Source organism: Microtus pennsylvanicus, chromosome 2, assembly GCF_037038515.1.
Source record: "Microtus pennsylvanicus isolate mMicPen1 chromosome 2, mMicPen1.hap1, whole genome shotgun sequence".
NCBI lineage: Eukaryota > Metazoa > Chordata > Mammalia > Rodentia > Cricetidae > Microtus > Microtus pennsylvanicus.
In genome coordinates this window covers 89,022,263-89,034,898 of record NC_134580.1, presented here as the reverse complement: position 1 = coordinate 89,034,898, position 12,636 = coordinate 89,022,263, and the positions used below count along the sequence as shown (strand labels likewise).

The following is a 12,636-nucleotide window of genomic DNA, read 5'->3' as shown; positions in this document are numbered from 1 at the left end:
AGAATCTCCTTTGTGGAGTTAGGAAAACTGCATTTAAAACAAACATTCTAAAATACTTTGTTTTATTCAGTCCCTAAAGTAACTAATTTGTGAGACATAAAATAATACTGATACACAGCCAATATAAAAAAATGCTTCTTCAAAAATTCAATCACAAGTAACCCAATTTCCAATATACATCTTAAAATCTGGAAGGATGGAACTTGAAGAGATAGCTGTTTCCTAAGCTCACCCCTTTTCTAACTTATTACTCTATTCATATTGCTATCAATACCATAGCTCCTATTACATCTGGAAACATGCCCAAAAGTTTTGTGAAGAAAAGTGTGAAACTGTTCCAAAAATATATACTCTTGCTACCTGAAAGTTAGGCCTTGCCTAACTGATTTTGTCGTATTATAGTAAAACAACAGTTGCTTGGCATTGTAATTAAAGAGTAGTTCTTCAACAAAAGCACAAGAAAGAAAAGAAGGAAGGAGCAAGGGAGGGAGATGGAAGGGAAGGAATCAGAAGGAAGGAAGATCTGAGCTTCTTCTGTGCTTTGAGACTTCCAGGAGTAAGTCACCTAAGCCTTTGCTACAAAGTCAGTGAAAGATTGACCTCCTTTGAGTGACTTCCGTGATCATAACATGTGTTTAGTACACAGAGTATATAATACTGTGGCAGGGCATTCTAATATGTTAGCTAGTGTGAGTCATCCACATTAGTTCTATAGTCCTCTCCTTCTTGGACTTCTAATTGTAGAGACCAGATCATATATTCCCGTGTTTCCTTCAAGGATCCAATCACTGCAACAGAAAATATACATTTGTCTTTCCTAAATGGGTAGGAATCTCTTCACCAATTATGTCAAATAGATTGCTATAGAATAGGGTGGGTCACCCACACCTCCTAACTTGGAAAGTAATTCATTGCAAATGATGTATTTAGTAAAAGGCTTGACTTTTTAAAAATCAGTATGCTTGTTTGATTTTTTCGTGCCCATGCTCATAGTTTCTAGGAATCTAGAAGGTGTAGAAACTAGGAGAGCAGTGTCTTAGACTCTTCAAGTCTGTTTAGAATTCATTTCCACACTGGAAGTTAGGCACGCATGCTCTGATGCAGAGACAACACACACTAAAGCAAGTGCAAAACCCCCTGATATGCACTTCCTGCATGTGTTTCTCTTTTCCTCTCAGTTTATTTTTATGTAATGCACCAACAAATGTTGATGGAAACCTGATTCCTTCTCATCTCAGAGTGAATTCTAAGATGACTGTCATGATAAAAAAAAAATCCTTAGCAACCTGTTTCCCTCCAGGACTCCTCTGGTTTATCAATTGCTAATCTGTTCTGCTGTTTCTGCCATTATTGTCCTAAGTCTCTGCCCATTGTGATGAGACTATCAGTCTCAGGAGCTTTGCGTTCTTGTTCATTTTCCCAAGGGATATACTCAGTCCACATTTTTGCTTGACACGCTCCCTTGCTTCTGAGGGATGCATCATGTTCTTCAGGAGACTTTTCTGCTATAAAGTAATATTTTTAACCTATTTGTTTTTGTTTCAGTTTGTCAAAATGGGGTTTCTCTTGATAGCCCTGGCTGACATGTAGACTCTGTAGACCAAGCTGGTTTTGAGCATTCAGACATCTGCTTGCCTCTGTCTCCCCAAGGCTGGGATTAAAGGCATGTGCCACCACCCCTCGACTCTCTTTAACTTTTAACATATATGTTGGTCATTTGTGCCTTCCAACTGAAAATTAAGTTCCATGAAAATATAGACTATGATTGCATAGTTATCAATTATTTGGTTCTCTCAAGCACTAATAATATTTAACATATTAGAAATTACTGATGAGCATTTAATAAAATAACTGTATATGAGAAAGAGAAGTTCTACTTACTGTATGTAACATTGGTACATTTAGAAGCTCTCCAATATGATATCCTGTGCACTATTTAGGAGTTAGAGCCAGAATGGTTGTTTGTGGCCCTACTCATTTTTTCTTACTCCAGTTATACAGCCATTTCAAATCACGTAGTCCAATTCATGCAAAGACAACCTACTCTGTCAACACAGTTACTGACAAATACCATACATTTGAATGTGTCTAAGTCATGGGTTCTTTCTGCCTATATAATTGGATTTAGCAATTCATTTTGTGGACTGTAGTGTATGGTGGTACCAATTAGCTATGTCATTTGGGTATAGACTATTCAAGTTCTTAATTACCCTGGATAACTTTCTAACAGCAATTTATAACTATCCTAAAAATGTTATTGCCATCTCTTTGGGCATCCAGCTAAAGATATTTCATCATAGGCTTTATAGATGGGTTCTATGTGCCAAGAACTAAGACAATGCATATTTGGTGAAAGATGTTCATAAAAGAACATCCTTACTTGCTTTTTACTGTACTTCTTACTTAGTATTTTATTCTATCAGGCCATGTGCCATATTCTCAATCTTAGCCTTTTGTTCTGTAAAATGAGGTTGTTATACTTACTTTAAAAATTGTTGTTGTATAAATAATATATGGAAAGTACTGACACAGGTGAAATACTGTAAACAGCAACTATTTTTACCGAATTGGTTTTCAATCTGCATGAGGACATTCAGTCAGTATTGACAAACAGTGGCAGGTCAAATGTTATTTTTAAGCTGATAAAGTCCATCCTGTTAAAAATCCTCAGAGGATCTGTTTCTGTCACCTGACTTTATAATGGGAGCATGAAAAGGGCATGGTCTAATGTGGGTCATGGAAAAGAGCAAGGTACAATGAGAATAATATTTGCTTACTCATTCCTACTTCAGATATTTTGTATGCATACACATATAGAACACTACATATTGTGTTAATAAATACTTCTACTTCGCTAAAAATGTATCCTCTTTGTAAATACTCTTTAGAGACTTCTTTGAAGAATGCAAATTCCAGCACTATATAAAATAGAATAATATTTATCTGCACACTCCTTTGCAGGCCTATGAAAAAATTGCATATCTCCTCACCAACTTAGGTAAGTTTTTTCCCTTATTTTACTTGAAGTACATAACACTGTGAATATTAGTCTTTAGATATTTTGTGTATTTTACCATTTTTATGTCTTCAGTTATGCAAGGATTTGCAATTCACCAGAGAGAGGTGGGTCTATAAATTGATCTACATTAGACAACACAAGGTTGCAAAGTAAGTCACCTGAAACTATCCACCAAGAAGCTAAAAAACTTATTTATCGTTACTTGGGAAACTTTTTCCCAGATTTCTCAGTTCTTTGCCCACCTTCATGTGTGTGATGTGTGTGGAGGAGAGATGTCATAAACATGCTGTGGCCTATGTGTAGAGATCAGTGAAAAATTTCAAGAAACTGATTCAGTCAGTCCTTCCATCAAGCAGAGTGTAGGCTCTGGAGTGAGAATACATGGGTGGAAATCTGTGTTCTGCAGATTATTCTAAGTTAGTTACAAAGTTGTGATCAATAACCTTGCTTTTTGACACCTTAAAGTTGTTGCCTAAAATGAGGATCCCCCCCCCTCAGAATATGGGTATTTGTTTGTGTGTGGGAGGGGGTTGGTTAAGACAATATTTCTCTGTGGAACATTGTTTCCTGGAACTTGCTCTGGAGCCTAAGCTGGCTTGCAATTTAAAGATCTGCCTGCTTCTGCTTCCTGAGTTCAGGAATTGCAGGTATGCACCACCACAACCTGGTGAGGATAATATTTTCTAAGAATGTCATTTAGTAATACTATATATATATATGAGTTTTGACCCATAATCCCTGAAGAGAAACAGATAGTGGTTAGGCTCTATAAAGTCTACTTCCTGTTGAATAATACTGTTTCATTTCTTTTTTATTAAATTTATTTTTTAAAAAAGCAATCTTTTCTCCAAGAAGAAGTCAAATTCTTACTATTTGCTAATGATGATATGATCGTTTTCATAAATGACCCAAAAAGTTCTACCAAGGAACTTTTATAACTCATAAACACCTTCAGTAATGCAGCAGGATACAAGATAAACTCAGAAAAGTCAGTAGCCCTCCTTTATACAGATGATAAATGGGATGAGAATGAAGTAAGAGAAACATCACCCTTCACAATAGCCACAAATAGGATAGAATATCAAAGTGATATGGAAGTCCCCTCTTTGTGCTGTAATTACCATTAATGAATAAAGACCTATAGCAAGGCAGAATTTAGGTAGGCAGGGAAAGCAAGGCTGAACGCTGGGAGAAAGAAGGGTGGAGTCTGGGGACACCATGGAGCCGTTGCTGGAGATAGACATGCTGAAATTTTGCTAGTAGGCCACAACCTCGTGGTGATATGCAGATTAATAGAAATGAGTTAAATTAATATAAGAGTTAGCCAATAAGAAGCTAGAGCTAATGAGCCAAGCAGTGATTTAATTAATACAGTTTCTATGTGATTATTTCGGGTCTAAGCTAGCTGGGCGGCCAGGAACCAACAAGTGGCTCTCTCCCTTCTCCAATACTAAAGAATTGGAAGACGTGTTTGACAAGAACTTTAAATCTTTGAAAAAAGAAATTAAAAAAATACACCAGGAAATGAGAAGATCTCCCATGGTCTTAGTTAGGTAGAATTAACATAGTAAAAATGGCAATCTTACCAATAGCAATCTGCAGATTCAATGCAATGCCCATCAAAATACTAGCAAAATTCTTCACAGATCTTGAAAGAACAACACTCAACTTCATATGGAAAAGCAAAAAAAAAAAAAAAAAAAAAAACAGGTAGCTAAAACAGTCCTGTACAATAAAGGAGCTTCTGGAAGGCATCCCAATCTCTGACTTCAAATTTTACTACAGAGCTACAGTACTGAAAATAGCCTGGTAATGGCAAAAAAAAAAAAAAAAAAAAAAAACAGACAAAAGGACCAATGAAACAGAATCAAAGACCTGTATATCAATTCACACACCATGAACACCTGATTTTTGACAAAGATGCAAAAAATATAAAATGGGGAAAAAAGCATATTCAAAAATGAGGCTGGCATAACTGGGTATCAACATATAGAATGAAAATAGATCCATATCTATCACCGTGCACAAAAGTCAAGTTCACAGGAATTAAAAACCTGAACATAAAACCAACCACACCAAACCTCATAGAAGAAAATGTAGGATGTATACTTGATCACATTAGCACAGAAGAGTAATTCCTAAATATAACACCAGTAGTGCAGGCTCTGAGAAAAACAATAAATAAATGGAACCTCCTAAAACTAAGAAACTTCTGTAAAGCAAAGAACATGGTCAACAAAACAAAACCACAGCCTACAGAATGGGAAAATATCTTCACCAACCCTACATTGGACAGAGTGCTAATCTCCAAAATATACAAAGAACTAAAAAAACTGGTCATCAAAAGAATAAATAATTCAATAAAAAAATGGGATCTATACCTAAACAGAGTAGTCTCAACGGATGAAAATGGCTGAAAGACACTTAAGGAAATGTTCAACATTCTTAGTTATCAGAGAAATGTAAATCAAAACAACTCTGAGATTCCTTCTTACACCTGTAAGAATGGACAAGATCAAAAACACTAATGGCAGCTTATACTGGAGAGAATGTAGGGTAAAGGGAACACTCTAGTATTGCTAGTGGGAATGCAAGCTGGTATAGCCCCTTTTGATATCAGTATGGCATTTTCTAAGAAAATTAGAAAACAACCTATCTCAAGATGCAGCAATATCACTTTTGGATACATAGTCAAAGAAGCTCAATCAAACCACAAGGACATGTGCTCAATTATGTTCATACTAACATTATTTGTCATAGCCGGAACCTGGAAACAGCCTAATTGCCTTTCAACAAAGAATGGATAAAAAAAAAAAAAGATGTGGTTCATTTACACAATGAAGTACTACACAACAGAAAAAAATGACATCTTGAAATTTGTGGGCAAATTAATAGATCTAGAAAACATCATATTGAGTGAGGTAAACAGGACCCTGAAAGACAAATATAATATGTACTCACTCATAAGTGGCTTTTAGACATGAAGCAAATAAAAACCAGGCTACAATTCACAACCCCAGAGAACCTAGTCAACCAAGACCCTAAGAGAGGCATACATGGATATAATCTACATGGGAAGTAGAAAAAGACAAGATCTCTTGAGTAAATTGGGAGCATGGGGATCATGGGAGAGGGAAAAGGGGAGGGGGAAGAATGGAAAGGCGCATAGAAAAATATATAGCTCAATTAAAGCAATAAAAAAGAAATTAAGAAAGAGAAACAGAAACACTTCAAAAAAAGTAATTCATGGTAATAACAGTATTGGTCTATCACTGTAAAAGATGATTTCTAATAAACATTAGAAACAAAACAATCTTTTCTCATTTTACATACCTCTCCCAGTTCCCACTACCTCTCCTGCTCCCTCTCCCCCCACCTTCTCCCCACTCTAGTCCGCCATCCCCTCCCAAGAGAAGGTAAAGTAAGGTAAGGGATCAAGGGAAGTCAACAAAGTCTGACATATCACTTTGAGGCAGGACTGAGGCCTTCCGCCCTATATTTAGGCTAAGCAAGGTATTTCTCCAAAAGGAATGGGCTCCAACATCCAATTTGAGCATGAGGGATAAATCCTGGTCCTACTGCCAGTGGCCCCACATACTCCCCAAGTCACACAACTGTCACCCATAGTCAGTGGGCCAAGTTTGGTCCTATGCAAGTTCCCCCATTATTAGTCAAGAGGCAATGAGCTCACACTAGCTCAAGTCAGTTGTTTCTGTGGGTATCCCCATTATGGTCATGATCCATTTGCTCATATTATCGCTCCTCCCTCTCTTGGGCTGGTCTCCATTAGCTCGGCCCAATGCTTAGCTGCAGATCACTGCATCTGCTTCCATCAGTTGATATATGAAGGTTCTATGATGAAAGTTAAGGTAGTCATCAACCTGATTACAGGAGCAGGCCAGTTCAGGTACCCTCTCCACGATTGCTTAGGGTCTTATCTAGGGTCATTCTTTTGGATTCCTGAGAATTTCCCTAGTACCAAGTTTCTGGCTGGTTCCATTTATCTCTATATTTTGATGTCTTTCTTGTAAATGACTTTCTGAAGAGCTAGTAAATAATAATACTCAATAACTTAAAATTTTGGATTACATTTGATGTGTGTGTGTGTGTGTGTGTGTGTGTGTGTGTGTGTGTGTCTATTAGAGTCAGCTTTTTGCTCTTACATTGTGGGCTCCAGGAATTGATCCCAGGTGCCTGAATTGGCAGTAAACACAACAAAACAAAAATGATACATGTATACTTCCTGTATATTGTCGGCTGGTTACCAGACCTATAGAATGGAAAAGATTCTGTCCTTTGAAAAAAACCAACTGTTAAAATTTTAGATAGTGTTTTAGATGTGACAACTTCCCTCAGAGTCATGTTTACCTCTGTTCCGCCTACCTTGTCTGCTGACTCAGGAAAATAGCTATGGTTTTCAGAATATACGTGTGTATACAATATCTCTTCTTGGATCCTCCAAGTCATATCTTTATTGATCTGTGATCTGATAAGCATGTCTCAGCATTATTTTGGGGAATTTTTACTCTTCAACCACTACCTCATGCTCAGACTTCGGTTTAAGGCTCCTTTGCTGATCTAGCTAGTTACTTCATTTCAATTATTTTTCGATTTTTAGGAAACAGACCTGACCATCTGCTGGCTTCTCCTTTGTCCTAGCCTCATTAGGTTTTATGCTTCCATACTAATACCTATTTGAACTTAGTTCTGGGGGATTCAGAAAGGAACCATCTGAATATGTATATTGCAAATACTTAAAATAGTAAAGAAGGAAATTAAAAAGAAAACAAATAAAAGAATATGGAGGAGAGAAGTTCATTTCTTGACATTCTTACTGTGGCTAAACAATCTCTCCAGCCCAAGGATCATTTCTTAAACAGTTATATAATAATAGATTCATTCTCCTTCTTCCCCCATCAAAATGAACAAAAGCTCTATTCCAAGATTCTGTCTTGCCAATGACTACAATTAGAAAGGAAACGCTATAAAGTATTTTTTGCTAGTTCTTTTGTTTTAGGTTTTTTGTTTGTTTGTTTTTATTGATTTATTAGTTTATTAAAGATTCCTGCCTCCTTCCCGCCACCGCCTCCCATTTCCCTCCCCGTCCCCCAGTCAAGTCCCCCTCCCTCATCAGCCCAAAGAGCAGTGAGGGTTCCCTGCCCTATGGGAAGTCCAAGGACCACCCACCTCCATCCAGGTCTAGTAAAGTGAGCATCCAAACTGCCTAGGCTACCACAAAGCCAGTGCATACAGTAGGATCAAAACCCATTGCCATTGTTTTTGATTTCTCTGTAGTCCTCATTGTTCGCTATGTTCAGCGAGTCCGGCTTTATCCCATGCTTATTCAGACCCAGTCCATCTGGCCTTGGTGAGTTCCCGATATATCATCCCTATTTTGTTTTTTGAGTCAGGTTCTCACTAGTGACACTACCTACCTGAAACTCCTAAATCAGTTTGACCTTGAACTCACAAATATCCACCTGGCCCTGCCTGCTGGGGCTGGGATTAAAGGCATGTGCTAGATTTGGTTCTTTTCTTCTTATTATTTTTTTGATGCATGTTTGGTCCTTGAAAGTTTGAGTATTAGTTCCATTTCATCAGTGTAGACCAACTGCCCAACAAACCTCAAAGTGTGCATTAAATGGGAATCATCTGTTTGTTGCTCTTTTCAAAGCTCTCTTCTGTCCCATACCTATGTTGATTTCTTTTAAGATATTCAATCTCCAGAACAGAAATTTGCAAAAAAAATGGCTAAGGGGAAGGGGGGGGCTATAACTTATAGGAAAAAGAATAGCTAATTGTTCTAAGTAGCAGTAATGTCAAAGTTTTAATTTTTTTAAAAAATTTTTATTGCTTTATAAATAATACATTCAAAATTTCCACTTCCTCCCCTCCTCCCATTTCCTCCCACTCCCCCTCTCACCCTCCTCCTTCCCCATCCAGTCCTAAGAGAGGGCAGGTACCCTGCCCTGTGGGAAGCCCAAGACCCTCCCACCTCCACCCAGGCCTAAGAAGGTGTGCATTCAAAGAGACTAGGATTCCAAAAAAACAGTACATGCAGTAGAAATAAATCCCAGTGCCATTATCATTGGCTTCTCAGTCATCCCCCATTGTCAGCCACATTCAGAGGGTCCAGTTTGTTCCCATGCTTGTTCAGTCCCAGTCTAGCTGGCTTTGGTGAGCTCCCATTAGATCAGACACACTGTCTGAGTGGGTGGACCACCCCTCACTGTTCTGACTTCCTTGCTCATATTCTCCCTCCTTCTGCTCTTCATCTGGACCTTGGGAGCTCAGTCCAGTGCTCCGATCTGAGTCTCTGTCTCTATCTCCATCCTTCGCCATACGAAGTTTCTATGGTGATATTCAAGTTAATCATCGGTGTGACTATGGGACAAGGCCAGTTCAGGCACCCTCTCTTCTACTGCCCAAGGACCTAGCTGGGGACATCCCCCATGGACACCTGGGAACCCCTCTAGAGCCAACCCTAAAATGGCTCCCTTAATTAAGATATCTTCTTCCCTACTCCCATATCCGCCCTTCCTCCATCTCAATCATCCCACTCCCCCAAGCTCTCCCTAATCCTTCCCTTCTCCTCTCTTCCCCTCTCCCCTTCCCCCACCCCACCTCCATTTCCAGCCCCATGCTCCCAACTTTTGCCCAGCAATCTTGTCTGTCTCCAATTTCCAGGAGGATCTATATTTTTTTTTCTTTGGGTTCACCTTATTAATTAGCTTCTCTAGGATCGCGATTCCGGGAAACAAAGTCAGCCAAGGCATGAAAGTATAGGCTTCCCACTAGCTTGGTTAAACAGTCTCTGTGGATTTCCCCATCACGATCGTGACCCTCCCCCTTGTTTATATAAGCCCTTTTTCCTCTCTTGGTTGGGACTTCTGGAGATTGGCCTGGTGCTTGGCTGTGGATCTCTGCACCCATGAACTCTAGACTGACAGCTGGCGAGCCTGCATGGGACCAACCAGGCCCTCTGCATGTGTCCAACGGTTGTGTAGCTTGGTTTATTTGAGGGGCCCATGGCAGTGGAACCAAGGTCTTTCTCTGGTTCATGAACTGGGTTTTTAGACCCCATTCTCCATGGAGGGATGCCTTGTTCAGCCTTGACGCAGGGAGGGAGGGACTGATACTGCTTCATTTTAATGTTGTTTAAAGCTTTGTTGACTTCCCATTGGAGGCATTACCCTTTGGGAGAAGAGTATGGGGTGGGGAAGGCTGCAGGGGGAGCGGAAAGAGAGATGAGAATGGGAACTAGGTTGGTATGAGAAATGAATAAAAAATTTAAAATAAAAAGAGAAAGAAATTAAAGGCATAATCAGAATTCAAATTGAATCATGTCGTTACCATCTTAAAACTCAAAACTGCCTCATACACACAAAACAAAATTTCCAAATAAATTAACATTTTAAGTAACCTAATGTATGACTGTTGATGATCTAAAATAGTACATTTATCACCAGTAGCTAATTTATTATCAGCAACTAGATGCATTAAGGGAAAGTTAAGAAATAATTTGGCCATAAGTGCATTACCCAAGAAAACAATATTTATGTTGTCAAAATTTAGAATTCATTTTCTATTCCAAGTTAGATGCTCATTCAAAAGGAGCCAGAATTTGTTCCATGAAAGGATATTATAAAATCTTTGTTTTGTTACTTGTAGTAAAGAACCTAGGTTCATATTAAAAATCATAGTGATTAAATCAAGCCCTCTTTGTTATACTTAATGTTACATAGCAAGTTATTCCATGTGATGGTAAGATTGAAGTACATGGCTCAAGTTCAAAGTCAACATCAGAGGCAACTATATCAAGTCATATAAAGATACTAGAAGAAATAATCCATCGGGGATTAGTATAAAGATCTCTCCTGAGAAACCTTCATGTAATCTTAGTGAAAATATATAAAAAAACAGAATAGTACACTTTGAATCCGTTTTAATTCTCAGAATGATTTTCCCCAGTTAAATCTTAGCAATCTAAACTTTTTGGTCATTCCAAATATGACCTATATGGAGCTTTTATTGATCCAAAGAGATTTTTCCATACCTGACTCTTCCCAAAACAGTATTATATAGATAATTTTTTATCTATTTCTATTTTGTAATCTGTATAAGTTCTCTTTTACCTTTTATTTGCAAGACTGAAAAACTTTTAAAGGTAGAACACTGAGAAATTTTTATTTACCTCATGTATGTCAATATTTTGTGTTTCTTATAGAGTATCCTCGAACAGAATCAGAATGGGAAAACAGCTTTGCCTTGAAGATGTTCCTTTTCCAATTTGTCAACCTGAACAGTTCTATCTTCTATATTGCATTCTTTTTGGGAAGGTGAGTTAACTTTACACATCCTGCCATTGCCAGGGAGGAGACAAAACACAAACATATCTGTTGCCAATTAGGTAATAGAAGCAGAGAATTCTTACCTTTGTCTTAGAATATTATGTAATCATTTTTGCATATTTTCTTATTCTAGTAACCGCTGACAGTTACTACTTAAATTTTCACAAACACACACACACATACACCCACATGAGAGAGACAGAGAGAGAGAAGAAAAACACCATCTATGAGTTATCATCTAATTATAACTAATTAATATTTAAATTAGAAGAAAATAATTTTATATATTTCTGAGTTATGATTTCTTGATGTGTAAACCAGGATTTTAATTATTTTTTATCCTTCCATCTAAAATTTGAAGAAAAAAAAAGCACAAAATTGAGGAGCCCAGTTTGCTATTTAGTTAGCCCTCCATCCAAATGGTTCCAGGGGAACATTCAGAAGCTAGAAACAATTTGAACAAAACCATTCAGTGCATTATGATGATATTCATTAGCATGGCCCACACAGTATTAAAATTCCTCATGAAACAAAGTATTGAATATCATCAGCTTGATGTATCTGCACTTTCTCTACTCATTGGTACTGAGTTCATTCCGCACTTTCTCCTTTTAAAGTCAGTTACTTTGATGTTGTTTGAGCACAGCAAATATCAACTGGAGGGGACAAATTGCACCAGTGAATAATTATGGCTGCCCACACAAGCACTTTGTGTGATGCGTCAGCAGGTGAACTTCACTTAATTGCTAATGAATTCAAACACTCTTTACAGATTCGTAGGCCACCCAGGAAAATACAATAAACTTTTTGAGCGATGGAGACTGGAGGAAGTAAGTAATCCCATAAGAGTGGGTGTGTGGATGGGTATGGATACAGGCCAGTGACTGTGGGAGGTAATGGGCTGAGAAAGAAAGATATCCATGAGTGTTAGAGGCCAATTTTGAAAGAGAAGAGATTTTTGTGTTCAAAATGGAAGCAAGTACATTTAAAAAAAAAAAAAGATGCTTTTAGACTTAACCACCAATATACTGGCTTCTTTCCTCATTGTTTTTAAATCATGTTTTCTTGTTTGTTTTCTATTTATAAGCTCCACAAATATAATACCATAAATTTACTCATTTTGAAAGAGTATTTTTATCTATTGGGTGAGTTTCCAAATGTAATATGTTAGGTTTCCTTTGATGAATTAAAAATTCAGTCTAAAATAAAACATAAAATAAACTTCTGTGCATATGTACTGAAAGCTCATATTCTTTATTGATTTGC

At 37.7% G+C, this 12,636-nt stretch overlaps 1 protein-coding gene across 3 annotated transcripts in view; it reads left to right on the top strand.

Moving 5' to 3' along the window:
* The window catches only part of Ano3 (anoctamin 3), a 226,209-nt gene that overhangs the window by 194,914 nt on the left and 18,659 nt on the right, over positions 1 to 12,636 (top strand). For all 3 annotated transcript variants that reach the window (XM_075961687.1, XM_075961688.1, XM_075961689.1), the window contains 3 exons: positions 2,962 to 2,998; positions 11,247 to 11,358; positions 12,143 to 12,200. In XM_075961687.1, the coding sequence (XP_075817802.1) occupies positions 2,962 to 2,998; positions 11,247 to 11,358; positions 12,143 to 12,200 (207 nt within the window). The remainder of the gene's footprint in view (positions 1 to 2,961; positions 2,999 to 11,246; positions 11,359 to 12,142; positions 12,201 to 12,636) is intronic.